This window comes from Vipera ursinii (genome assembly GCF_947247035.1).
Source record: "Vipera ursinii genome assembly, chromosome: 11".
Lineage (NCBI taxonomy): Eukaryota > Metazoa > Chordata > Lepidosauria > Squamata > Viperidae > Vipera > Vipera ursinii.
This window is the reverse complement of record NC_139524.1, coordinates 4,800,558-4,827,423: the sequence shown is the minus strand read 5'-3', so window position 1 is coordinate 4,827,423 and position 26,866 is coordinate 4,800,558. Positions and strand designations below refer to the sequence as shown.

At 40.6% G+C, this 26,866-nt stretch overlaps 1 protein-coding gene across 3 annotated transcripts in view; it reads right to left on the bottom strand.

Annotated features, from left to right (window-relative positions):
* Nucleotides 1-26,866, bottom strand: part of DENND4A (DENN domain containing 4A) — an 83,389-nt gene that overhangs the window by 35,664 nt on the left and 20,859 nt on the right. For all 3 annotated transcript variants that reach the window (XM_083370994.1, XM_083370995.1, XM_083370996.1), the window contains exons 5-15: nucleotides 26,132-26,301; nucleotides 23,495-23,721; nucleotides 22,309-22,375; nucleotides 21,297-21,355; nucleotides 19,074-19,218; nucleotides 14,174-14,349; nucleotides 11,125-11,225; nucleotides 8,895-9,113; nucleotides 8,395-8,540; nucleotides 3,876-4,009; nucleotides 245-380 (exon numbers count right to left, since the gene is read on the bottom strand). In XM_083370994.1, the coding sequence (XP_083227120.1) occupies nucleotides 245-380; nucleotides 3,876-4,009; nucleotides 8,395-8,540; nucleotides 8,895-9,113; nucleotides 11,125-11,225; nucleotides 14,174-14,349; nucleotides 19,074-19,218; nucleotides 21,297-21,355; nucleotides 22,309-22,375; nucleotides 23,495-23,721; nucleotides 26,132-26,301 (1,580 nt within the window). The remainder of the gene's footprint in view (nucleotides 1-244; nucleotides 381-3,875; nucleotides 4,010-8,394; nucleotides 8,541-8,894; nucleotides 9,114-11,124; nucleotides 11,226-14,173; nucleotides 14,350-19,073; nucleotides 19,219-21,296; nucleotides 21,356-22,308; nucleotides 22,376-23,494; nucleotides 23,722-26,131; nucleotides 26,302-26,866) is intronic.

Sequence of the window (26,866 nt, the reverse complement as noted above, 5' to 3'; positions counted from 1 at the left end):
TCAGGTGAAATGCTTGTATTTACCACTATAATATAGCCTATAAAAGACAAATACCATGTTAATATTATCCAGATCAGATTTCAGATTCTTGCTGGGTTAGCTTGCCTTGAGAAAATTACATTTACAATCTTCTTCTAGGCAAGCTACCCCAGCAGCAAGGCCACAAGATTTTATGGGCATCCAATTTGTTATTTCTATTTTCACCTAAGTTAACTCTGCATTATACCACAAGTGTATAAATTACCTGTTTTGTTCTTCTGAACACTGGCAAAGGACTGTTTGGGCTGCTGGCTTTCGAAGACAATTTGCTGTTTTGCATTGTCAGAAGTCCTGCTGGCTGTTCAAATAAATTTTGCTTTAGTACCGGAAATCCATTGTAGCTGAAAAAGAATAAGACATGCTTTTATTTACTTGTACTCAACAAGCCCCTGAAGTCTCCTTCGTACTTTGCCATTAAGGTAGAACATCTGGAGCATGTCTAAAATGCTTATTTCCTGAGTGGACCGTATTTTATTTCATCTATTGTAGGAGACCACAAAGGTGCTGAGAAGGGCTGCTACTTAGTTGTTACTTATTTTTTTAACTGATGTACTTTTTTCTAAAACGTACATTTTGTTCATACGTTGTGCAACACACATTTTCTCTTGGAAAGAAACACTTCCAAATTCTGAAATCCAGAGGTTTGTGTTGACATCACTTTCTTGGGCTGCTGAACATCAGTTTCTGATAAATCCAATGCTGTTGTCTCTGACAGTTCTTCCCCAAAGTCTTAGGTAGAAAGTATGCTTTGTCATCTGATTATAATAGAATAATAAAGCTGGAAGGGACCTTGGAGGTCTTCTAGTCCATCCCCCTGCTCAAGCAGGAGATCCTATACCATTTCAGACAAATAGTGGTCCAGTCTCTTCTTAAAAACCTCCAGTGATGGAGCACCCACAGTTTCTGCAGGCAAGCTGTTCCACTGATCAATTGCTCTCACTATCAGGAGATTTCTCCTTAGTTCTAAGTTGGATCTCTCTCTCTAATGATTTTCCTCCCGTTACTTCTCGTCCTGCCCTCGGGAGCTTTGGAGAATAAATCAACCCTTTTTTCTCTATGACAGACCTTCAAGTACTGGAAGCTATCATGCCACTCCTAGTCTTTCTCTTTGTTAGACTAGGTCCGTGGTGGTGAACCGGTGGCACGCAGAGCCCTCTCTGTGGACACGCACGCCGTTGCCCCAGTCCTAGGCCTTCAGCTGGGTTTTATAAAACCTTTTCGCTTTAAGCCTCTGCCGCCGTGTGCAAAAAACGAAGGTTCAATCAATCAATTTCAACTTCTCACGGGGGGAAAAAAAAGATCTCGCAAAGTTGGAATTGATTGAACTTTTTAGTCCCACCCAGTCTGCCGTTACCATCTCAGCCATGCCCATCCGATGGGCCACACCCACCCAATGGGCCACGCCCACCCAGCACCCAATGATCCATAAGTGGGGTTTGGGTTGCAGTTTGGGCACTCGGTCTCTAAAAGGTTTGCCATCACTGGACTAGGTAGTTCCCTCAATCATTCATCATATGTTTTGGCCTCCAGACCCCTTATCGTCTCCGTTTCTTTTCCCTGCAAAATTCCTGGGTCTCAGGATCTTTTCTATATTGTAAACTGGATTAGACACCAATGGATATCCTCCATTACTGAGCCAGAGGACTGGTACCTTTGAGAATCAAAAGACATGGCAGACTGACCTAGAAGACACACATTGAGGTCTCTCCATGTCATTGCTCAAAAAACTAGTTGCTGTTCAGGAAACTATAAGGTAAAGGTAAAGGTTCCCCCGCACATGCGTGCTAGTCGTTTCCGACTCTAGGGGCCGGTGCTCATCTCCGTTTCAAAGCCGAAGAGCCAGCGCTTGTCCAAGGACATCTCCGTGGTCATGTGGCCGGCATGACTAGACGCCAAAGGCGCACAGAACGCTGTTACCTTCCCACCGTAGTGGTCCCTATTTTTCTACTTGCATTTTTACGTGCTTTCGAACTGCTAGGTTGGCAGAAGCTGGGACGAGTAACAGGCGCTCACTCTGCTACGCGTCACTCGGGATTCGACCCGCCAAACTGCCGACCTTCTGATCGACAAGCTCAGCGTCCTAACCCACTGAGCCACCGCGTCCCTATCAGGAAACTATACACGTACTTAAATGTCAGGATTTAACCATGATGGTTTTTTTCATGCACCATTCACTTAGAGTAGACGGACAACTTCATTAGCATTGACTACATTTAAAAATGCAGTTTATAAAGCTTTTTTAGTTTCTTGTGAACTAGCAGAAACAATAGCCCATGAAAATCGATACTACTCTGTGAATTCATTTGGAAGGGAGAAATTAGATGGACTAAAATGGAGTCTCAGAATGGATGAAAAATAACAGAATTTTTTTTTGTCTGGGACATCAAACAATTAAATACATTCTATGCATTTTATCTTAACTGGTATGAAAGACTCTTTAGCTGTTGCTGAAGTAGAATGAAAAGGCAGTTAAAACTTAAGTAAAAAAATATCTGTTCGAAAGGCTAGTCTACTGCAATGATCTATTAGGACAACTGCCGTATAGCCATTTGTACACAGGTGGAAATATCCTAGTACCAAATCCATGCATAACTAAAATGTACCCATTTAAACCCCACTGAAATGATTGCAATGAAGAAGGCGAAAATGGACGTTAATTAAAATTGCTCAGCTGTAGAAAGCTGCAGCAATGTCAATGGATAAACTATACAGCAAGAATGATAAAACATGTTCTAAGCCTGGGAAATGAAGAAAACATTAGAAATTCAAACTGACTCCACCTCAACTCCCTTAAGGCAAAGTGCAAACTTTCATTCTGACCGAGCTTTCATAATAGCCTAGATCAGATTTTCTATTTTTTTATGATAGCCTAGATTTCTCAATCTTGGCAACGTTAAGCTATGTGGATTTCAGCATACTGACTGGGTAAACCTGGAAGCTGAAGTCCACAAATCTTAAAAGTTGTCAAGGTTGGGAAACAATGGCCTAGGCCAGGGGTAGGCAACCTTGGCTCTTTGATGACTCGTGGACTTCAACTCCCAGAATTCCTGAGCCAGCCTGGCTCAGCTTGGAAACCTCTCCCTTTCCCCTCAGCATGGCTGGCTCAGGAATTCTGGGAGTTGAAGTCCACGAGTCATAAAAGAGCCAAGGTTGCCTACCCCTGGCCTAGATCAAGAAAGGAGAGACAGCATTCTTATGGAATCAGCTTCCTGATTAGATCTAACTTGAAAGGCTGAGCTTAATTCATTAGTGTTGAGTCTGCATACTTCCGAAGGCATACGCACCGTAGCCCTTTTTAGAGAGATCTAATCTAGCCCAGAGAAGGTTCTATCATGGAAAATCAAGCCTTGAAATTTGTGATTTTCCATTCCCTCCCAGGTAGAATGATAGCGCCAAATACAGGCAGTCCTTGACTTACAATCATTTGCTTGGTAACCTTTCCAAGTTACAGTGGCACTTAAAAAAGTGACTTATGACTGTTTTTCATACTTACAGCCATTGTAGCATCCCCATGGTCACCTAATTAAAATTTGGATTCATATGTATGACGGTTCTGCAGCCGGGTTACTAAGCGAACAACTGCAGCAATTCATTCAACAGCTGTGGCAAGAAAGGTCATAAAATAGGGCAAAATTCACTTAACTCCTCTCTGGCTTAGCAATAGAAATGTAGGGCTCAACTGTGGTCCTTAAGTTGAGGACTGCTTGTAAAGCAAATCGTTTCTGGTGAGACAAAAGTTTCTACCGACCCAAATTAGCACGATACAGATAGTCACTGACAGATACCGGAAGGCGAGAAATATTTCACCGGATGGTTTGAAATGTGCCCCGGATTACCTGTGTTGATATGGGAGCTCCTCCCCATTGGGCAGATGAGGAATCTCTGGGGGTGTTATGAAGACGGTGTGCTCACTCTTGTGGGACTCATCAAGTTCTATAAGCCGCGTGTCACCTGTCTTGTCTATATCCACCTGTCCAAAATGGATAAAAATGGTAATACAATTCTTTTTTTATATAATATTTTAATAATATCTTTTAAGAAGCAACGTGGTATCCGAGTTACAATATTTCCATTTCAAACAACTACATATTATTACAGATCTCCACATTATTATAACCAATACTTCCTCTCTCTTTTTTCTTCGATATATACTACAGTATCTCTTATCTAGATTAACATATTTCTTATTGCTATTCATCAAACCTTTAATAGCTTATTTTATTTTATTTTATTGAATATATATCCATCAATCTTTTAGTATATTTCATATTTTAATATTGCATCTTAAAACATCAAACACCTTATCTATTTTTTTCTAGCTTAATTTACATTGGTATTAGAATTAAAACATTTAAGATTTCTCAATTTCATATCACTAAAAAATCTCTTTTTCCTTTATACAATTCTCTTCAATATCTAGTAGTGTAATCCAGTTCTCATTTATCTCATTTCCATATCTATAACAATTATAGAACATTTAAAATAGTAATCATTAAAATACATATCACAAGGAGGAGAAAAAAGAGAAAAGAAAAAAAAACAGAAAAAAAGGAAAGAAAAAGAAAGGAGGGCAATAAGATATTCTTATTTCTCATTTATAGTTTCCACTTATTTTTTTTATTCCATTTATATCCCGCCCTTCTCCGAAGACTCAGGGCGGCTTACAAACTTAGCAGTAGCCTTCATTCTATGTATATGCCTGCTTATTAGGACTTTCACACACCCCCCAAGCGGCATTATATTAAAAATTAACCAAAATTTGTTCCATTTTAAATATTTAAAACATCCTTCATGTCTCTGCATCCAAATATATTAGTTATATATAAAAACAGTTATATATAATAAAATTCTTGCCAGGAAATTAGGAACCCTTCCTTCAGTGAGCTTTTGCAAACAGTTGCCAGGATGCAGATCAAGGGATAACGTTAAAAACCTCTATTAAAAACTACTTTGTGTTGATTTGTTGGTATTATTTCTAATTCTGCCAATCTCGTAGGAGGAGGAAAATCCTCTTTCTTGCATTCTTTTCTGACTGACTCCATCAGGTTGTTTTCAACACGTTTCTTTCAAAATAATAATAATAATAATAATAATAATAATAATAATAATAATAATAATAATAATAATAATAATAATAATAATAATAATAATGCTCTGTGAAAGGGTTGCTTTCATGCAGTCTGTCTCAACCTTGGCAACTTCAAGGTGTTTGGACTTCAATTCTTGGAATCCTTCAAAGCTCCAAGTTTGAGAAAACACAGGCTTTCGTGTAATGTTCTCATGCCTGGAATTCTCCTGCATACATTTTTGCAATTGTTCAGCCTCTTTGCAGAGACAATGTGAAGTTACTATTGTTATTATTTTGGGGGGGATTTAGGTACTGATTTAAATCAACAAGCTTGCTTAGCTGTGTTTAAACAACATTCTACAAGAAATTCTGTGTGCAACTTTCTTAAAGGCATTCCCCCCCCCCAGGATCCTATGTCACTGAGTCTCAATAGAAAGCATGTTTTGCTGAAGAGCTGTCATCAATAAAATGGCACCTGGGGGAGCTGGCCCTCTTTCTATAGCACGCAGGAAATGTGCTTGATTTTCATAGTTGCTATGTTCATTCCTCTCAGGTGCCTGATAAGTAGTGTTCATATTTGCAGCAGTGAGCCCAAGGGGATTCTTGCAAAAATAAAAGTTAGTCTTCAAAAGACTTCCACAGCACAGCACAGTGTAGCCTTTCAAGGACACGTTTTGAGACTGAGAGCAAGCCATGAACATATTAATTACTGGGACAGATTATAAAATCTGTCTGAAGCAAAATGGTGCTGATAATAAACCTCATTATAGAAACACATTAGAAACGCAAGCTACGCTGGAAGCTACGACACCTCGGAGTTCGTTATTCTATTTATTTGTTGTTGGTTTTTTTCAATGCCAAACTATTAATATTTCAACGAGAATGGTGCTTGGGTCAAGATCATACACAAAAGGAAAAAATGGGAAACCAAACTAATAAAATAGAGGGTACCAAAGAAAAAGTGAATTGTTTTGAAGTTGGTTAACCTTCCCAACCAGGAATAGAAGTTGTTAGAACAATATCCCTGATGGAGAATTAAAGAAGACCTGGACTCTGCACTGAAGAAGGGACTGACCTCAGTGGTCTAGAATAGATAATCCCATCCAAAAGTATGTTTCTGTGATTTATCATGAGGTTAATCTATCCTTGGAGCAGAGAGGTGGTAAATAAAGAGGATCTTTGGTCACCCTGAGCAGGAAGTGCCTGTCTGGTTCCACACAGTTTGCTGAAGTTCTTTATCCAAAATAAAGGGATCTAGGCAACATCACTAGACACAGCAAGCCGCGTGATCCAGTTTTGGTCACCACATTACAAAAAAGATGTTGAGACTTTGGGAAAAATGCAGAGAAGAGCAACTAAGATGATTAAAGGCCTGGAGACAAAAACATACGAAGAAGGGTTGCAGGAACTGGGTTTGGCTAGTCTAGACCACAGGTCTGCAACCCGCGGCTCTGGAGCTGCATGCGGCTCTTTCAGCCATCTCTTGCGGCTCCCAGTCCTCTGCCATGTGCAGTTCAAAAAAAAAAGTGGGACTAAAAAAGTTCAACCAATTAATTCAAATATGCAGGGTAAGTGCACATCTTGCCTTGGCTCTTCAGTCAAACCCTGTTCTGCGCATGCACGCGCATGTGCACACATTTTTTTTGCAGCTCCCAGTTTTTCCTTTTGTGAGGGAACCGGTTCTGAGTGGCTCTTTCACTGTTTCAGGTTGCTGACCCCTGGTCTAGACTAAAGAAGGATTAGGGGGGGGGGATATGATAGCAGCATTCCAGTATGTGAGGGGCTGCCCCAAAGAAGAGGGGGCAACTTATTTTTCAAAGCACCAGAAGGCAGGACAAAAAACAACGGATGGAAACTAATCAAGAGGAGGAGCAACCTGGAAATAAGGAGAAACTTCCTAACAGTGAGGACAATTAACCAGTTGCCTCCAGAAGTAGGAGGTGCTTCATCACTGGAGGCTTTTAAGAAGAGACTGGACAGCCACTTCTCTGAAATGGTATAAGGTCTTTTGCTTGAGCAGGGGGTTGGACTAGAAGACCTCCAAGGTCCCTTCCAGCTCTATTCTGATTGATTGCTCCATGACTGGTGACAGGTGAAAGAGAATCTTGCCTTCCATAAAGACAGTTGAAGAGAACGCCTCTAATAAGTTGTGATCCTGGCAGTAGAGTTATGCTGTGTGACTCAATTGCTAGGCTAATGCAATCTTTGAAGGATGATTTCCAAAGCTTTTTTTCTAAGACAAGCTCACTTTATATGCAACACACAACAACTAATCCCCAGTCACTTTCTATTCTTAGTTTATGCTTGAGGGACTCTAGCCAGATCGATTTTGTCACTCTCTTCCCAGAGGGAAAAGGAGAAAAACATAAGCTTCTTGTGTTTACCAAACGGAGAGCGACTGTGATAATACATACACAGTCCATATGAAAAAGGAACGAGCAGACATTTTGTCTCCCTCGCAGAGAGTTTGTACTTTAGGAATATACTTTATCCTATCCATTTATACTTTTAAAAAAGCTGTACGCTAAATAAAATAATATTTTAAAGTTAATACTTGGAAACCACTGTATCTTAGCAGCTTCCATGGAATTGCTTTTTGGAGTTGCTGATTTGTTTGGTTCTTTTCTATTACCCACCTCTAGTTACCCACTTCTAGTTTTGTATTCTCTTGCATCCTGCTTCAAGGCAACCTTCCTCAGCCTGATATCCTCAAGATAGTATCTCCCCATATCCCTAGCACAGGGGTCCCCAACCCCCGGTCCGTGGACTGGTACTGGGCCGCGGCATGCCAGCAAACGGTCTCCACAAACAAGCAAAGCCCCATCTGTGGGATACACGCAGCACACAAAACCATGCACTTTCCGGTCCGTGAAAAAATCTTTCTCCACAGAACCGGTCCCCAGTGCCCAAAAGGTTGGGGACCTCTGGCCTAGCAGACATTGCAAATTGGGTAAGATGAGGAATGTCCTCCCTCAGACCAGCCAAGTAATTCTCTGAAGTGGGGGAGAATGAAAGGAAACTGATCAAGAACCCTCTAGAAAGTAGTTTGGACAACTTCTCCTCCTCAGTGAAAACAAGGAAACAGCCATACCTTTCAAACCAATTAAAAAACAGAAGAAAAGGGGGTGTAAGTCAAATTATTCCTTCTCTAACCAGCATGTTTTTCTCGCGAGACATTTAGGCAACTGTAGCCAATTAGAGTCCCTCTGAGTCTATATTTTAGCAAGGGGCCAAAAATCTTTGGGGCAAGTATAACCAGATGTTGTGTAATGTCCAAGCAGACTTACTTTATTTACACAGTCATCAAAAAATGCAAGGCTCGCATCTTTATCGCTAACAAAGGAGCATTCTTCAATGAAGCGAATGAACATCTGCGTCTTGGTCATCATTGTATAAAACTTTTGATGTGAACGATCACGGCTTTTTAAGAATCCTGTAAGATTGAAGAAAGATGATGTTACAGATCCTACTAGCAGAAAAACAAGGAGCAAATATTCTACGAAAAAAGGAAGAAAGGAAATTAGACGTGCTGATGCCACAAAGCTCCAGAAATGCCCCTGGTACATCGATACCTAAATCATGCTTTCTATTTCAGCCTATGCACTACATCAGTGTCTCTCAACCTGGGCAACTTTTAAGATCTGTGGACTTCAGTTCCCAGAATTCAGCAGCCAGCATAACTTGCTTGGGAATTCTGGGAATTGAAGTCCACAAATCTTAAAGTGGCTAAGGTTGACAAAAATTGCTCTATATCTCTAGCCAACACATACAACAGGCTGTGGTTTACCTTGCAATTCAAAGAGGGAGCTCGCATCGGTTGCCGTTTCTGAAGGGGCTTGCGTAATAGGTCTCAGATAGGACCTGTAACCTTTTAGGATCGAAGCCATAAAAGTGAGAAACGCCTCTTGAATTTCTACATCTAACAGATACAGCTTTGAGCCTGAATGAAAATCGTAGTCATTCATAGCCAGCTCCATTAAAGCATCGTCCCGTGGTCTTTGCTGCACTGTGGATAAAAAAAAAGTAGAAATGCCAAAATATGAGTATATCTATAGAATAACAGACCTTGGAGGTCTTCTAGTCCAACCACCTGCTCCAGCAGGAGACCTTATAGTCCAGGGGTCTTCAAACTTGGCCCTTTTATGACTTGTGGACTTCAATTCCCAGAATTCCTCAGCCAGCAACGCTGGCTGAGGAATTCTGGGAGTTGAAGTCAACAAGTCATAAAAGGACCAAGTCTGAATACCCCTGTTGTCAATCATTCCAGAGCAAGGATAAGGATGTATATCATTCATCCTTGCGATAATGTATATGCTTGTTGAACTGGCCAGCTTGGATTATTGGACTATTAGATAAGTGGACTCAACTATCTCAGGCAGCAGATGCTAGAAGGAAGGGTTTGCAAGAGAAATAGCAACTCAACAACTTTTGTGAAGTTGTTAGGCTGGGTGGGAAGGTTGCAAAATGTGACCATGTGGCTTTGGGATGCTGCAACCCTCATAAATACATGCCAGTGATCAAGCACCTGAATCTTGATTACAGGACCGTGGCAGTTAAGATGTGAGGGTATTTATCACTTTCTTTCAGCATGGTCATAACTTGGGTCATTAAACAAATATTCGTATCTATGCCAGGGGTCTTCAAACTCCTGGCATAGCAAGGACTATCTATGCCAGGGGTCTTCAAACTCGGCCCTTTAATGACTTGTCAACTTTAAGATGTCATAAAAGGGCCGAGTTTGAAGACCCCTGCTATAGTCCATTCTGGACAAACGGCTGTCCAATCTCTTCTTAAAAACCTACAATGATGAAACACCCACAATTTATTTACTTATTAAACTTAGATGCCACCCGTCTTACTGTTACACAGCGACTCTGGGCAGCTTACAGCATAACAGAAATATAAAAAGATAATATACAACCATTAAAAATGAAGAAAGATTAAAGATTAAATTATTAAAGATTATTAGCATTGACCACAGCATTCCTTTCTCCTCTGCCAGGCTCTTTTCACTGCCAGGTTCACGTTATAGATACATTTTGCTAGCAGAGACAAGCCCACCACTGCCCTTCCCAAACAGGGACAACTCATTTGCACCCCCAAGGTATAATTCAAAAGCAAAGAATGCTGCCGCCAGTAGAGGTGGGGTGAAATTTGATTCAGGCACAGTCAACATCCAAGGTCCAAGAGGACTTTCTAAGTCTGAGCTTCTCAACCTTGTCAACTTTAAGATGAGTGGACTTCAACTCCTAGAATTCTGGGAGTTTGAAGTCCAACCGTTTTAAAGTTGGCAAGGTTGAGAAACACTGCTCTAAGGCAGGGGTCTTCCAACGTGGCCCTTTTATGACTTGTGGACTTCAACTCCCAGAATTTTAGGAGTTGAAGTCCACTCACCTTAAAGTTGGCAAGGTTGAGAAACACTGCTCTAAGGCAGGGGTCTTCCAACTTGGCCCTTTTATGACTTGTGGACTTCAACTCCCAGAATTTTAGGAGTTGAAGTCCACTCACCTTAAAGTTGGCAAGGTTGAGAAACACTGCTCTAAGGCAGGGGTCTTCCAACTTGGCCCTTTTATGACTTGTGGACTTCAACTCCCAGAATTTTAGGAGTTGAAGTCCACTCACCTTAAAGTTGGCAAGGTTGAGAAACACTGCTCTAAGGCAGAGGTCTTCCAACGTGGCCCTTTTATGACTTGTGGACTTCAACTGCCAAGATTCCTCAGCCAGCAACGCTGGCTGAGGAATTCTGGGAGTTAAAGTCCACAAGTCATAAAAGGGCCACGTTGGAAGACCCCTGCTCTAAAGATTTAAATAAAAGAAGAATTGTTTTTTTAACCTCAACCAGGGTTTCAAAGTGCAAATGGGGTGCTGGGTCCCTCAGTGCTACTCCCCCAAAGCACAATTTTTTCCTCTGTATAAGCTGACTCTAATTTCCCTCTGCTCCTCCTTGACACTAAAAAGGGTTTCACTATCTAATGAACCACAACCACAACATAGAAGCTCTTCTGGGCCCTACTTACACGCTGCCAGCTGCTGATACAAATGATTTAGAGTGCTCATCAGTTTTTTACAAGGTTTCTTTGGCAAGGTCTTCCATGCGATCGTTCGCTTATCTCCTGGCCTGGAATCCAAAGAGAAAATTCATTAGGGATTCATTGGGTTTCCCAAATATTTGGTCAAATCGGAGCATCAGAACTCCCGGAAGTGATTTCGGCTTCAGTACTGTCAGTTGAACTTAATTCAGTGGAATGAGAATCTTCAAATGGAGTTTCAAAAGGATCATAGAATTATAAAAACTGGAAGGTACCTCAGAGGTCTTCTAGTCTAACCCTCTGCTTAGACAGGAAGTATGTTTTATTTATTATTTTATTTATTGAAAGTATAAATGTGCCATCATTACTTGATTGCGGGGATCTATACCTTTAGTCTTGTAACTATTCATTGAGTGACCATTTGAAGTTTCAACAGCACTTAGGACTGTTTTTGGTACACTTATGTGTGTGATCAAAATTGGTCATGTGATCAAACTTCAGATGCTTGGCAACTGGCAGGCATTTATTTATTATTAACTGGCATGTCCTCTCATGTAATTCCACCTTTGTGATCTTCTCCCAAGCAAAGTCAATGGGGAAGCCAGATTCACTTAATAAGTTGTGTTACTAACTTTAACAACTGCAATGATTCACTTAACTACTGTGGCAAGAAGGGATGCAAAATGGTGCAAAATTCAACAACTGCCTTGCTTAGCAACAGAAATTTTGGGCTCAACTGTGGTCCTAAGTTGAGGACTATCTGTATGATACAATTTTGATTCAAACTAAATATCTATCTCTGCCTTCTCATTTGCAAGAAAACCATTTCTATAATCTAATTTCTGCCTCAGGTAGGGCTGGTTGGGATAAAAATCGGTCTTTCAAAGACAAGCAGTGAGTGAAGAGTCAATTTGTCGCCCATCTCGTGGCTGGAGGTGATTCTGCTTTCCCCTTCGTAGCATCATTATTTTGGCAATTAAGTCTTCCAATGGCAATGCAGATGGGATTACAAACTGCAGCAGGAACGTTCCATCTCCATTATGACTTCAGCTAATATAAATAGAATAGAATAGAATAGAATAGAATAGAATAGAATAGAATAGAATAGAATAGAAAATATGGAATGAAATAATAATAGAATAGAATAGAATAGAATAGAATAGAATAGAATAGAATAGAATAGAATAGAATAGAATAGAATAGAAAATATGGAATGAAATAGAATAGAATAGAAAATATGGAATGAAATAGAATAGAATAGAATAGAATAGAATAGAATAGAATAGAATAGAATAGAATAGAATAGAATAGAATAGAATCTGGAAGGGACCTTGGAGATCTTCTAGTCCAGCCCCCTGCTCTAGCAGGAAATCCTATACCATCTCAGACAGGTGATTGTCTAGTAGTCTCTTCTTAAAAATCTCCAGTGATGGAGTGCCCACGATTTCTGGAGGCAAGCTGTTCCACTGGTTGATTGTCCTCACTGTCAGGAAGTTTCTCCTCAATTCCAGGTTGTTTCTCTCTTTGATCAGTTTCCAACCATTGTTTATCGTCTTTCCCTCTGGTGCTGGTCCCCTCTGCCTTGTGGCAGCCCCTCAAATGCTGGAATACTGCTATCATGTCTCCCCTATTTCTTCTTTTCTTTACAGTAGACTAGCCAAACCCAAGTCCTGTAGCTGTTCTTCATATGTTTTAGTCTCCAGGCCTTGGATCATCTTAGTTGCTCTTCTCTGGATTTTTTCCACTCTCTCAACATCTTTTTTGTGATATGGTGACCAAAATTGGCTGCACTATTCCAGGTGTGGTCTTGCTAGGGTTTTATAAAGCCGTGCTAATACTTCGTTTGATCTTGAGAACAAAGATGAGAACCAAGTATGAATATTTATTGCTTTCCTTTTTGGATGCATGCTCTCTGGCTTTCTGGGTGAAGCTGTTTCCAGTCCCAATTAGGGTCATCAAATGAGAACTCTATGTACTGTACCAAGAGTAACCATGAAAACCAAGAGCAGGGGTAGGCAACCTTTGCTCTTTTGTCTCGTGGACTTCAACTCCCAGAATTCCTGAGCCAGCCTGGCTCAGCTTGGAAACCTCTCCCTTTCCCCTCAGCATGGCTGGCTCAGGAATTCTGGGAGTTGAAGTCCACGAGTCATAAAAGAGCCAAGGTTGCCTACCCCTGACCAAGAGTAACCATACACAAGACAGATTTCCAAGTTCAGAAGCAGTTAAACCTTGAATAAACTAGAATTTGTTCATGAAGACAGTTTCCTTAACATTACAGACACATTTCTCCTGCAATTTTTACTTCTGCTGGAGACAGTTAAATCTAGATATTTCAAGAACTGTGTAATGATCTCAGTTTTCCAGTTGTATTTCATCTTAAGAAATATTCTTTAACCACAAGGATTTCAACTTTTTGTTGTAATAAAGCTCTTCCAAAGTACTAAGGATAATGGAAGACTGTCTGCTAATTGTTTAAAAAGATTAGTTGTACATGGACTGGCAAAAACAAATTGCTGAGGCAACCAATATGTCTTTGTCATTCACTAATGCACTATTCCTGTAAAGGAAGGCAATGAAAGAAAACAAACAGATAATAGTCCTTACATGAACATTTATCCTCTGATTCTACTTCAGCATGGAAATTATTAGGTAAAGGGCCAATTATTCTCTTAATCTCTGTTCCCAGTTTAAAGCTAATGCTAGTTTATTTTACAAGGCTATTGCAACAACATGAAATGGATTACAAGGACGTGTTAAATAATTGTGTTTACTAAATGCAATTTGCCTTTATAAGAGATCTAATATCCAAGGATTAAATGCTTATCTTCAAAACAATACTTTTTAGTGGAATCAATTTACAGATTCAACTGTACTTTTTTCTACTGCTGAGCAAACAAGCGACATACGTGCAAGTATGAACAGACCCTGAATTCCCTTCTCTGATAAGTAATTTCGCAAACCTAGGGAAATTAATTTAAAGTCTGGCCCCTAAATTACTAACAAAAAAGCGAGCAAACAAAGCTCTCCGAATACTTACTGTGAAATGGTATTGGTATCTAGGTCAACACAGCTAACATCTGGTGGAGGGTCATAAAGATCAAAATATCTGGAATCAATTCCTACTATGAATGGACACGGTGCGCTCAGAACATCAGCCAAGGCCAGGGGGCAGAGAGGAATGTACGGGCACGGCCAGTGGAAAGGAAATATCATCTTTCAAAAGAGAAGAACAAAAATATTGAATACAGATAGCCAGATGTGCTTCAAGACCAACAAGGTGGACAACCTGTAACTCTTGAACTAGTTTCAACACATCCAAAGACATGTTTTAGACCCTGAGTAAATTGCTCTGGGTTCCCAAGAGAACCTCTTCTAATGAATGTCTAGGGAGATTCTCAGTCGTCCAGGTCATGGCTGTGCTTTTTCAAAACTTTCTTAAATTTTTCTTTGAAGAGGTTTCACTTCTCATCAAAGAAGCTGCTTCAGTTCTGACCTGACCGTCAGTCAGAACTGAAGAAGCTTCCTAGATGGGAAGTGAAACCTCTTCAAAGAAAGAGAAAAGTCTGGCTGCCTTTTGAAAAAGTACCTTCGGGGATGTTCTACAGAAGAAAAAGAGGGTCTCAGAGTATAAACATCTCAAGGTATCTATACACCAGGGGTAGGCAACCTTGGCTCTTTTATGTCTCATGGACTTCAACTCCCAGAATTCCTGAGCCAGCATGGCTGGCTCAGGAATTCTGGGAGTTGAAGTCCACGAGTCATAAAAGAGCCAAGGTTGCCTACCCCTGCTATACACGCTTGTTATTTGGAGACTGTTTTATGTTGTTCATTTTATTGATTGTACTTATTGGTCAATGACCGAAATAAAGTTTCTGTCTGTCTGATTCCGGTCAACCTTTCAGATTATACCTGGAAAAAGATCCTTCTTAACAAAAGAAAGGCTGTCTGCCTCTGAAGAAAAGGGAACACTCACAAACCACGTTCTACTTTCAATACTAGTACATCACTATGGAAAATAGCCATTCCTTTCTTTAAAAATATGAATTAGGCCAACGGATAGATACAACTGAGAAGTTCTCTTCAATAAACTATTTGAAATAATGGTACGATAATAATCCATGACTGTTGATTGGTATATTTATACCTGCTTTTTCCAACAACAAACGATGCTTTTATTTATCTCTGTTAATTTGTACAAAATGGAGAACCTTTGCATAATGATCTGAACTAGACGAATAATACGGCTCTGCAGCCATCTGTGCAAACATCCTTAGGAGGTGAAAGCAGAACAAACAAAATGTTTAAAACATGACACTCAGCATGAAGTAGAGGCCAGGAGGGGCTTCTGCTAGCTCAGTGGAATTTTTGACTTCATTTCTTTGAACAACTGGCCTTCCTACCACTCCACAAACGGTGTTCGAACTTCCTGCTCAGTTTGATCTGCAGCTGGTATGGAGCTAAACACACTAAAAAAAAACAACACAAGCTCAAAAATGTTGCAAACAGATATGGATCCTAGAAAAGGGAGCAGAGGCCCATCAGAACATCAGGATCAGAACATCAAAATGACAGAGTTGGAAGGGACCTTGGAGGTCTTCTAGTCCAACCCATTGCATAAGCAGGAAATCCTATACCATTCCAGACAAGTGACTGTCCAGTCTCTTCTTAGAAACCTCCAATGATGGAGGGCCCACCACTTCTGAGGACAAGCTGTTCCGCTGATTAATTATTCTCACCATCAGGAAATTTCTCCTTACTTCTAGCTTGAATCCCTCTTTAACAAGCTTCCACCCATTGTTTCTTGTCCAGCCTTCAGGTGCTTTGGAAAATAGGTTAACTGCCTCTTTACTGTGGCAGCCCCTTAAATATTGGAAGATGGCTATCATGTCACCCCCAGTCCTTCTCTTTGTTAGACTAGACATCTCTATAGTAGTTCATGCAATCGTTCATTGTTACCAGATCCACAAATCCCTTCTATTAGGCCCAAATCCACTCTAGCCCATTTTAAATTTAAATTAAGGTAGAACAGGTAGTCCTTGACCAATGACCAAAATTTCCTTTGCTAAGCAAAGCAGTTGTTAAATGAGTTGTGTGTCATCTCACAACCTTTTGCCACAGTTAAGTGTATTACTGTAATTGTTAAGTCAATCATGAGGTTTTTAAACAAATCTGGCTCCTCCCACTGACTCTGCTTGTCAAAAGGTCACACTAGATCAGGGGTAGGCAACCTCGGCTCTTTTATGACTCATGGACTTCAACTCCCAGAATTCCTGAGTGACTCAAGAATTCTGGGAATTGAAGTTCATAAGTCATAAAAGAGCCGAGGTTGCCTACCCCTGCACTAGATGGACTTCCAGTTTGGCGTTGCAACATGGCAGATGCAGGAAGATGGGGCTCCATCTTCCATGTTCGATTTCGCTCGAAAGTTGCCCAAGAGAGGCGACAAAGGAGGGGACCCTCATCAATCGCGGAGGGGTAGCAGCCCTTCCGCTGGATCCGAGGAAGCCCTCCAAACTGATGGGAGAAAGACTGGCTACATTCATGTGGCCAGTCAGAAGCTGCTGACAACCGAAGATAAGCACTAACTAGCAATTTTTGAGCAACATGGATGGAACTGGGTGAGACTTTATCCTCTTTTTATGACCTTAACACTACTCTCCTGGAAAAAAGAATGCCCAAAGCAAAGAATCTTCCCCGATGAGAGAGGGAAGGGAAGTTTTTGCCCCACTCCCTCAGGAAAAGAAAAGCGGCGAATTAATTGCTTTGGGGGAAAATAGAGAAAACTACAAGATCAATTTGGAATTAATACAGATATATAGCTTTGATACCTTTGAGACTTTTTTTTTTAGAAAATATATTTGAAAGTCTGTAAAATAGGCTTGGATTTGGAAAGCTGGAAGATGGCAAATCATGGCACTACAATTTATTATGCTTAAAGGAAACTTGGCTTAACCCTGGATTTAGATAAGACTCTTTGTTGTTCCTGGAAACTTTCACTTTTACAGACTGCAGCTGGGAAAAGGGGAAAAAACTCTTGGGCTGCTTATCTATGTTGGACACTATTGGACTATAAAGACTACATACAAAAACAAAATGGGTGTTACATACTTAGCCACAAATAGTTAAAAACCATCTTTAACACTTGTCTCCGAAGACCCCAGCTTGATATACCAGTAAGAAAATGTTAATGAATCTCAGAAAGAAATTCTTTCTATGTTGAAATCAATCCAAGAGACAATTGTTTTATTTCAGGATGAGACTAAAAATAACGCAAATGAGATAAAAGAACAATTTTTAACCTAAACTTACAAATCCAGACAATGACTACAAAGAAGGAACTAGTAACCTAGAACAGCGTTTCCCAACCTTAGGAACTTGAAGATGCGTGGGCTTCAACTCCCAGAATTCCCCAGCCAGCTATGCTGGCTGGGGAATTCTGGGAGTTGAAGTCCACGCATCTTCAAGTTCCTAAGGTTGGGAAACGCTGACCTAGAAAACAGAAGGAAAATTAGAAGAAACGGATCCAAAGATGGAGGGCCTAAAGGAAGGAATTAACAGACAGATAGTCAAATGAAAAATTAGAAGATGCAGTGATAACACCGGAAATGGAAAAGATATCTTACTTGTCAAGATCTCAGAACACATTTGAGGATAAGGAAGAAAAGCTGATCGAATGGATGATAAAGCTGCTAGGAGAAATGCTGAATATTGACAAACAATAAATGAAAAGAAAAACTGAAGGAGAAGAACGGAGGCTGTTTAATGAACATAAATGGGTTGAGTGTTCTTCCAAAAATACCTCAATCAAATTCTCTTCCTCATTCCAAACAATACATACAAAAACAGAGAAAGAATTACTTGATGATTCAAATAGACTGACTTGAAAAGTTATTTGGCAAAGGAAGAAAGCTAGAGTAAGACTGAAGAAAATAGAGGTTTTGACCTATTAGATGGGATATGATACTATTAAACAGATGTTTGAATATGGTTAAGAAAATAGATAACTGTTAGAAATAAAAGTATTATTATAATTAGAAGGATAGGATTTGTAATTAGAATATTATACTTTGTTATGAGATGGGAAATATGAAAATTCTAAAAGCGTTTGAATAAGGGAAGCTTTTGGTTACCCAAATATAATTTATTATAAGAAAATTATAAACCATAGAGGTATTTTGAACATTGATGGGAAATTAAAATTTTTAAAAAGCAGGGAAAACAGGCTATTGATTGAACAAATGGATTTTAAGTGCAAATACAATTGCAATATGTTCTGGTTAGAAAAGATATTATAAACTGACCCTATCGATACGGTATTATGTATAATACCAGAAAAATGTGAAGATGTCTTTATTTAATTGTATATGTATTAACAGTAACAAGAATTGTTTTTGCCCAGTGTGGAAAAATGCATACCACCGGAAGAAGAAACGACGAAGGAAGCACTGGATGGTATAGTATTGGAACTAGACTGAGAAAGTTAATATGTACCACTGAATTACCAATGGACCCAGGCAATACGTTGTTTATTAAGTACTCATGATTATAAAATTAGAAAATTATATATATATATATATATATATATATATATATATATATATATATATATATATATATATAGTCACACAAGGTGATCACTTGATCCTGGGACGCTGCAAGCGTCATAATCAGTGGCCAAGTGCCTGAATTCTGATCATGCGACCGTGGGGAGACCGCAACAGTCTTAAGTGTGAAAACTGGCCATAAGTTGCTTTTTTCAGGGCCGTTGCAACTTTAAACGGTCACTAAACAAATCAAGTCGAGGACTATCTGTAATAAATTGTAAGAATTATTTTTAGGGCCCTGAGCTTTAAAAAATATTTTACAGCCAGTTGGTTGGTTGGGGGGGAGTGTTTTTTCTTTTATCTTAATTGGAAAATACGTGTTTGACAACTTACAGAGACCAGGGCTTCAGTTACGCTGGTGAGGACCGAAGGGCGTAAAGAGTGGATGAGGATTTTATGTTCCGTCACTGCAAAAACCAGGAGATTTGCAGCATTCTCAGGTCCCAGATTCTGCAGAAGAGCAGAAAACTTCCCTCCGCTAGTAATCAAAGAAAAAGGAATAGGAATAAATACTACAAATGGCCTCTTTCTTCCATGAACTGAAGTATGTTTCTCCCCAATGTTAGCCCAGCAGCAAATGACTCAGCATAAGGGTATTCAATTACTAATCCGAGTAGCACTAAAATTACACAGCACAGAATAGATTAAAAAGCAGTTTTCCATTTGGCGCTCCATTAACTTTTAAATAAAGTTGTAGAGTGAAGTTTGTAATTAACACGTGCACACAGTAACAGCCAGAAATGGACTTAATTCACTGAAAACAAGTCATTAGAGATAAAACAAACCAGACATGGAACCCTTGCCACACTCTTTGAACCTAGTTTCATTCTTGCCTGCATTCAATAAATTAGGATTCACAAACCAAGAACAAGTTTTGATGTAGCTTTGACTGACTTTCAGCTTGACTGGAAAGACACCAATCCCATTTTTAGTGTGCTTCACCTGCTCACCTAAAGAAAAACCACAAACTGGATACTGTTTTTCATAACATTTATTTCTTTATTTGCTTTCTTAATACATCCGCCAACTGCCCCGATCTTACAGCTCTGAGTAGTCTACCATAAAATGAAACAAACCAGAAATGATAAAAACAGTGTTTCCCACTGTTGGTCATTCTGAGATTGTGGACTTCAATTCCCAGAATTCCACTACCAGCATGGCCATCAAGAATAATTTTGACAATTAAAGTCAATACCTCTAGAAATAGGCCAACGTTGGGAAATGCTGCAATAAAGTAAGCATCACGCAGAAGTACAGTAGTCCTTGTCCTACGACCACAATTGAGCCGAAAATTTCTGTTGCTACGTGAGATACTTAACTGAACTTTGCCCCATTTTACAACCTTGTAAAAGTTGTTAAGTGAATCACTGCAATTGCTAAGGTGGCTCTGGCTTCCCATTGACTTTGCTTGTCAGAAGGTCGCAAAAGGGGATCACATGACCCCGGGACACGGCAAACATTGCCAAGCATCCGAATTTTTAGCATTTTGACCATGGGGATGTTGCAACGGTCATAAGTGCGAAAAATGGCCATGTCACTTTTTCCGGTGCTGCTGTTAACTTTGGTCACTAAATGAATGGTTGTAAGTCAAGGGCTACTTGTACGACCAAAAGGTACACGTAAAGAAAGGATGCCACATGTCAATTAGCAAGAGTGCAAAGCTAGTTGAACAAAGGATAAAGAGGGGAGCAGAGGGCTGGTGTGAGTGTGTCAGAGGATGTCAACAGAGGTCAACTGAGAAAGGCAGGTACAATGCAAACTTTGGTGCCTGCCTTGTAACAATGCCTGTGTGCAGAAACAGCAGAGTTTGCCTTGTACTGTTGCCTTTTTTCCACTTTGACAAAAGGATTGGATCCTGCAGACACCTGACAGGTTGTCCTCAACTTACATCAATTAAAGTTTAGTAACCATTCGAAGTTACAACGTCACTGGAAAAAAAAATAACTTACAACCATTGCTCACAATTATGACTGCTGTGGTATCCCTGCTGTCATGTGATCAACATTCGTACACGTGGCGACTGGCATATAATTATGACGGTTGCAGTCGTGTGATCCCCTTTTGCTAATTTTCAGACAAACACAGTCAATGGGGAAGCCAGATTCACTTACCGTCTTACTAACTTAAGAACTGCAGTGATTCATTTAACCACTGTGGCAAGAAAGGTCGTAAAATGAGGCAAAACTCACTTAACAACTGTCTCGCTTAGCAACAGTAATTCTGGGATCATTGTGGTCATAAGAGGGGACCATCACCTGTATATGGGGCTGCCTGGGTAAGCAGGAAAAAAAGCAAGAGAAATCCAGGTACAACTGAAAGGAAACTGTAGTATAAAGGTTTATCTATGCTCTAAAATGGATAATTTTATAGACAACTTTCTTCCATCTTGTTTTCCTCATCACAACCTTTAAGAATGAGAGAGGAATCTAATTCTTCTTTCTTGATATTTTTATTGTTGTCTTCTTCACTAATTTCTAAATTGGTTTGCTCATCCCTTACATAACAGCACACAAATATATATATATATACACAGAGAGAGAGAGAGATTTTACTTGCCTCAGTGGTAGAGGTGATGATATGGGCTGACTAAGAATCAGATTATCATGAGGTGATAGCTATAAAACAATAAAAGCATGGTTTTTATATTTACCTGAAGATTTAAATATAAAGCAATTTGTTTGGTATAGAAAACATATTGCCTGTCACAGAATTAATACCATTGCTGTGGCTTGAAAAACATGATGGTTAAATATGCAGAACTCTAAAAAAGTTCAAAAAGTGTAAAGATATATTAATGTGAAATAGATATTATGGTTTGATTCCAGAATCTCAAGCAGCTTCAAGCACTGTTCTATTTGTTTGCACATTCTATCAAACTGGTTAAATAATTTATTACAGATGTCCTTTCCCAAAAATATCCAAGGAAGTGCCCAGAAAAAGATGCAAGCTAAATATTTTAAAAAACTGCCAGATATCTTTTTTGCAATTCATCTCCCACGTCACATTCATTGGAGCTTTTAAACTTTAAGAATACCGAATTGATTTTCATAAATCTAATGAAGGGAAAAACGCGACCAATCAGATTGGATTGTGAAATGATTTAAAATAGCCAAAAAAAGTATGTATTTTTGGGTAGGGCCCAAGAAAGTTTGAAAATAAAATTGAATTCTATATCAAATGTGTCTGGGGTTTGTTTTTCAAAAGGTGATCCAGAAATATTTATCAGTGGACAGATTCAACAAGCCAAATTTCTAGGAAATGGGGTTTTTTAAAATTAGTGTCTGATACTTTAGCTTTGTTTTATAATGATGACATTTAGAAAAGGCCAATTGTTTTCATTTAACAACTGCTCCCAGGCCTAGATATATTTAAAAAGTAGATAATGTGACAAACAAGCAGCCTTGTAACATAAAAAGTGTGGCTCGCACAAATTTCTTGATGACTTCCAGCATCGAGTAGCAAATTTGCAGTGCCAAGTCTCTGACATTTTTACAATGTTTTTTTTATTTTTAGTGGAACTTACTCATCTGAATAACATATGAACAGAATGGAATAAATTTACACTTACCTGAACTAAAATCCTTGGTCTTTGTGGAGATGGAAAAGGAACCTTGTGCATAAAATGGGAAATATGCCTAAGGAGGGAATAATCACTTTGTGTTAAGAAAAATAAATAAATCCGCATATGTTTATAGAATGCATGCTAGACTTTTACGATATCATATTCAACAAGCTAAGAGAGTATTCTTCAGATTCTTGGTTTATTGCTTTACAAAGGGGTGCAGGGGCATCCTAAAGCCATTTGAAACTAAAGAAAGATTTATTTAGGCCTCAGATTCAGACAAAAAGCTGGACTCTGGCTGCTTTAGTAGATCTCAGCTGCATGCAGAGCTAAGGAGACAAACTGCACCCCCAGTGTACTTCTGATGAATCATAAACAGTAATCTAAAGAATTTTTGTCTTAGCGGTTTGCACAAACCCATTAAAGTAACAATGATCGTGTGAAAACGGGACTCTGCTATGGCCAGTATGCGTTTTGTCAATATGCACAGCTGAAATGCACACAAGAATTCATGCTTCTAGATGCTGGCTTTTTGTAACAGCACTTAAATATAAAATGAATGCATTAAACATCTGCTAGGCCCCATACTCTAAAAAGCAATAGCAAAAAAGCCAATTATTTCCTTTCCTATGCCCAAAAGAAGAGCTCATCATATCACTGTTGAGCTGTCTCCTCGCTGCAACCCTGGAAGCTATCCCTAAAATAAAATTAAAACTGCTGTGTTCGATGAAGCTATCATGTTTGCATTGCTGCAAACCAGGAAAGGAAGAAAAGAATCATCAAATTTGAAGGGGGGGGGGGACAGGATTTGGGGTGATGCCAGCCAGCCTTGCACTAGTTACAAAGGACGTAGGCTGGCTCGAACACCCTTTCCTCTGAAGCAACCTAGAACTAAGGAGAAACTTCCTGACAGTTAGAACAATTAACCAGTGGAACAACCTGCCACCAGAAGCTGGGAATGCTCCAACACTGGAAGTTTTTAAGAAGAGACTGGCCAGCCATTTGCCTGAAATGGTATAGGGTTTCCTGCCTGAGCAGGGGGTTGGACTAGATGACCTCCAAGGTCCCTTCCAACTACTACTACTACTTCTTATCATTCTTCTTATTATTATTATTACTATTAAATGATCCAAGTTATGTACTACAATGATAGTTAATGGTGCATGGGACACAAACTACCTCTCCAACTTACTTCTCAATAGGAAGGACGTGGGGACCAGATATTGAATAGCGGTAAAGAAAAGTGAGAAATTTCTTGAAGGCATCGAAGAACGGCCAGTGGGACAGAAGGCAGATGCACTTGTTAGTTTGAACCGTTTTAGAGCTGGGTGTGGCCCCGAAACCCAACTGAGATGTCTGTTTTTCGGTCAGATTTCCTTCAGAGTATGTTTCATAGAACTGAATAGCAGCACCGTAGACCTGTAAGTGAGAGTACATTTAATTTAAGTGACGTGGGCCTCCTGCAACCCACAAGTGATTTCTTCAACTCTACAACATCAAAAAATTTCTGCCATAGGCAACGCTGATAGTGCAACGCACATCTGGTGTAAACATTGCAAAGATACTTTTAGGAACCTGGAAAAATAAGTCCTCGATTAAAGCGCTAGCTTGATCTGTAGTGTTATAGCAGCAGGCTAATGCATCACTTCTCAAAGCGCAATAGTGCGCTAAATTTGGATCCCAATGAGTCACTGATAAAAGGACTTTCCCTTCTTCCATTATCCAAGACTTTGGATGGAATCCAGTGCCCTTCCAATAAAAATTAACCTGCAAGAAATTTGGGGGGCGGGGGGGAGGGAATAGGACCTCCTCGTTTCCAGGGGAAAAAAAGCAATTCTATCAGCAAAATACTATAATCACATTTCGTTCTACACTTCGTAAAATTCCCCCTGCTCAAACGGAGAGCAGAGAGCAATCCTCCAACCTGAAGAAGCAAATTCTTTTGAGAAGGATTCTGACAGTTCAGTGAGTTTTGCCCCATTTTATGCCCCCCCTTTTTTTGCCACAGTTGTTACATGAATTGCTGCAGTTGTAAACATAATAACCCAGTTCAGTGAGTGTGCCTTCCTCCTTGACTTTGCTTGTCAGAAGGTTGCAAAAGGGGATCACGTGATCTCGGGACACTGCGACCATCATCGATATGAGCCAGTGGCCGAGAGTCTGAATATGCGGCCGTGGGAATGCTACAACTTTTGTAAGTGTGAAAAATGGTCATAAGTCGCTTTTTTCAGTGCCATTGTAACGTCAAACGGTCACTAAAGAAACGGTTTAGCGGACTACCTGTACTTGTATGAGACAAAGAGAAAATAGATGGCTGGACACATGCGCTGAATGTGGCAAAGAGACGGGGGGGGGGAGGAATGGCTGCATAACGAAAGAAAAAGTGAACAGTCACTTTAGAACGGTGGTTCCCAACCTTTTCTATCCCCGTACCCCTAGAATGCTTCTGATAATATTCTCGCACCCCTTAAAAAGGTAAAGGTAAAGGTTCCCCCGCACATGCGTGCTAGTTGTTTCCGACTCTAGGGGCCGGTGCTCATCTCCGTTTCAAAGCCGAAGAGCCAGCGCTTGTCCGAGGACATCTCCATGGTTATGTGGCCGGCATGACTAGATGCCAAAGGCGCACGGAACGCTGTTACCTTCCCACCGTAGTGGTCCCTATTTTTCTACTTGCATTTTTACGTGCTTTCGAACTGCTAGGTGGGCAGAAGCTGGGATGAGTAACAGGCGCTCACTCTGCTACGCGGCACTCGGGATTTGACCCGCCAAACTGCCGACCTTCTGATCGACAAGCTCAGCGTCCTAACCCACTGAGCCACCGCGTCCCTCTCGCACCCTTTACAAAAGTTCAAAACGAATTATGCGCACACACTATAATTTTGAAGCTTCTAAACCCAGGGTTTTTTGTAACCCCTGGAGTGTCGTCTCGCACCCCTGGTTGGGAACCCCTGCTTTAGAAAAAGCTTTGAGCCTTCCAGCTGTTTGGCTAACTTGCTAATTGACCAAACTCAGAAAAAGCAAAAGAACGAACACCAAAACGGATTTCCAGAAAAAAAATCTTGCCGACCGCGAGAACCACTTGGCTTCAGTTTGAGATGCAGACAACACAGGGTCAGTCTTCAAGAGCGAAGAATCACAGGGCAGAAAGCATCCTGCAAAAAGCACAGCTCCGACTTCTCAATAACTCAGCTGATCCTGAAGACACAGATAAACTTCCAAGTGGCCTCAACTACTCTCTAAAACAGTGATAGGGAACCTTTTAGAGACCGAGTGCCCCCAAATCACCAGCCCCCCCAACCCCGTCCCCCCTGCAAGGCGGCCCACCACAGATCACCCAAGCGGCCCTGCAGCGCCATGGCAGCCACGCCCTCTGCCTGCACCCTGCAGCATCAACTGCGCACGACGGCGCGAGGGCGGAGTCTTCTCCCTGCTTCATGGCTGCCATGTCCTTGGCTGCGCTGCTCCGCACGGGCCGCGCCCTGGGTTGACTCTCCTCCAGAAGTGCTACTGGTCAGGAGGGATCTGCAGGGGGAGGCGAGGCTGGGGCGATGGCGCTTGTGCCCACAGAGAGGGCTCTGAGTGCCGCCTCTGGCACGCGTGCCGTAGGTTTGCCGCCACTGCTCTAAAAGAATGCAAATGGCAAGGATGATGAATCCTACCATCCAGTCAGAACTCAAGAAGCTTCTTGGATGAGAAGCGAAACATCTTCAAAGAAAAACAAGAAAGTCCAGTCGCCTCTTTAAAAAGCGCCTTTGGGACGACCATGACCTGGATGGTTGAGAAACTTCACAGACACCAAAAAGGATAGTTGCGGACAAATTGACCCTACCTTTTCAGCTGAGGCTCCAGTGAGCACAAACGTAGAAAATACTGGGAGGGGATATTTGCTATTGGAAGGCCAGCATTCAATTGTTGCCCCCATTGGCAAACAAAAGAGAGGGACCGACTCCGGTAGAGGAAATGAATCGTAGTCTTTTTCTGGATATCTGCATATGAGACCTAGAGGAAGCAAGGTTCTCTGTCACTCAAAGATTATGTACATAAGAAAAAACTAAAACATATATATATGAACTACGATGCACACAGAAATAAAACAGTTTTCATTTTCTCTACTTCTCTGTACTAATACTTCTGTGTCAGAAGCGTCAAAGTCCTTCTGTGGCGAAAGGATGTCAGTGACATCACCGATGCCCAGGGGATGCCCAGTTGGGGGGTTCCTTTCACGTCCCTGTGAAGTTGCCCACCGAAGTGGTATTTGCAGTCGCCCGCTTTTGAACTGCTGGGTCAGCGGGAGCTGCAGCGTGCAACGGGAGCTCACCCCATCCCACAGAACAGGTCTCAAACGTGAGGCGGACGATCATCATCAGCCCAGCGTTCTAACCTTGTGAGCCACCACGCTCCTTCTACTTCTCTGTAGGAAATAGTAATTGTTTGAATTCATTCTGATTCAGAATTAAGCCCCAATGAATAAATCAGAGGCCAATTTGAACTTTTGCCTGAATTCGCCTACCATTTCTTTTCTTTTCTTTATTCATTTTCTAAAGCTGCCCATCTCGATCCAACT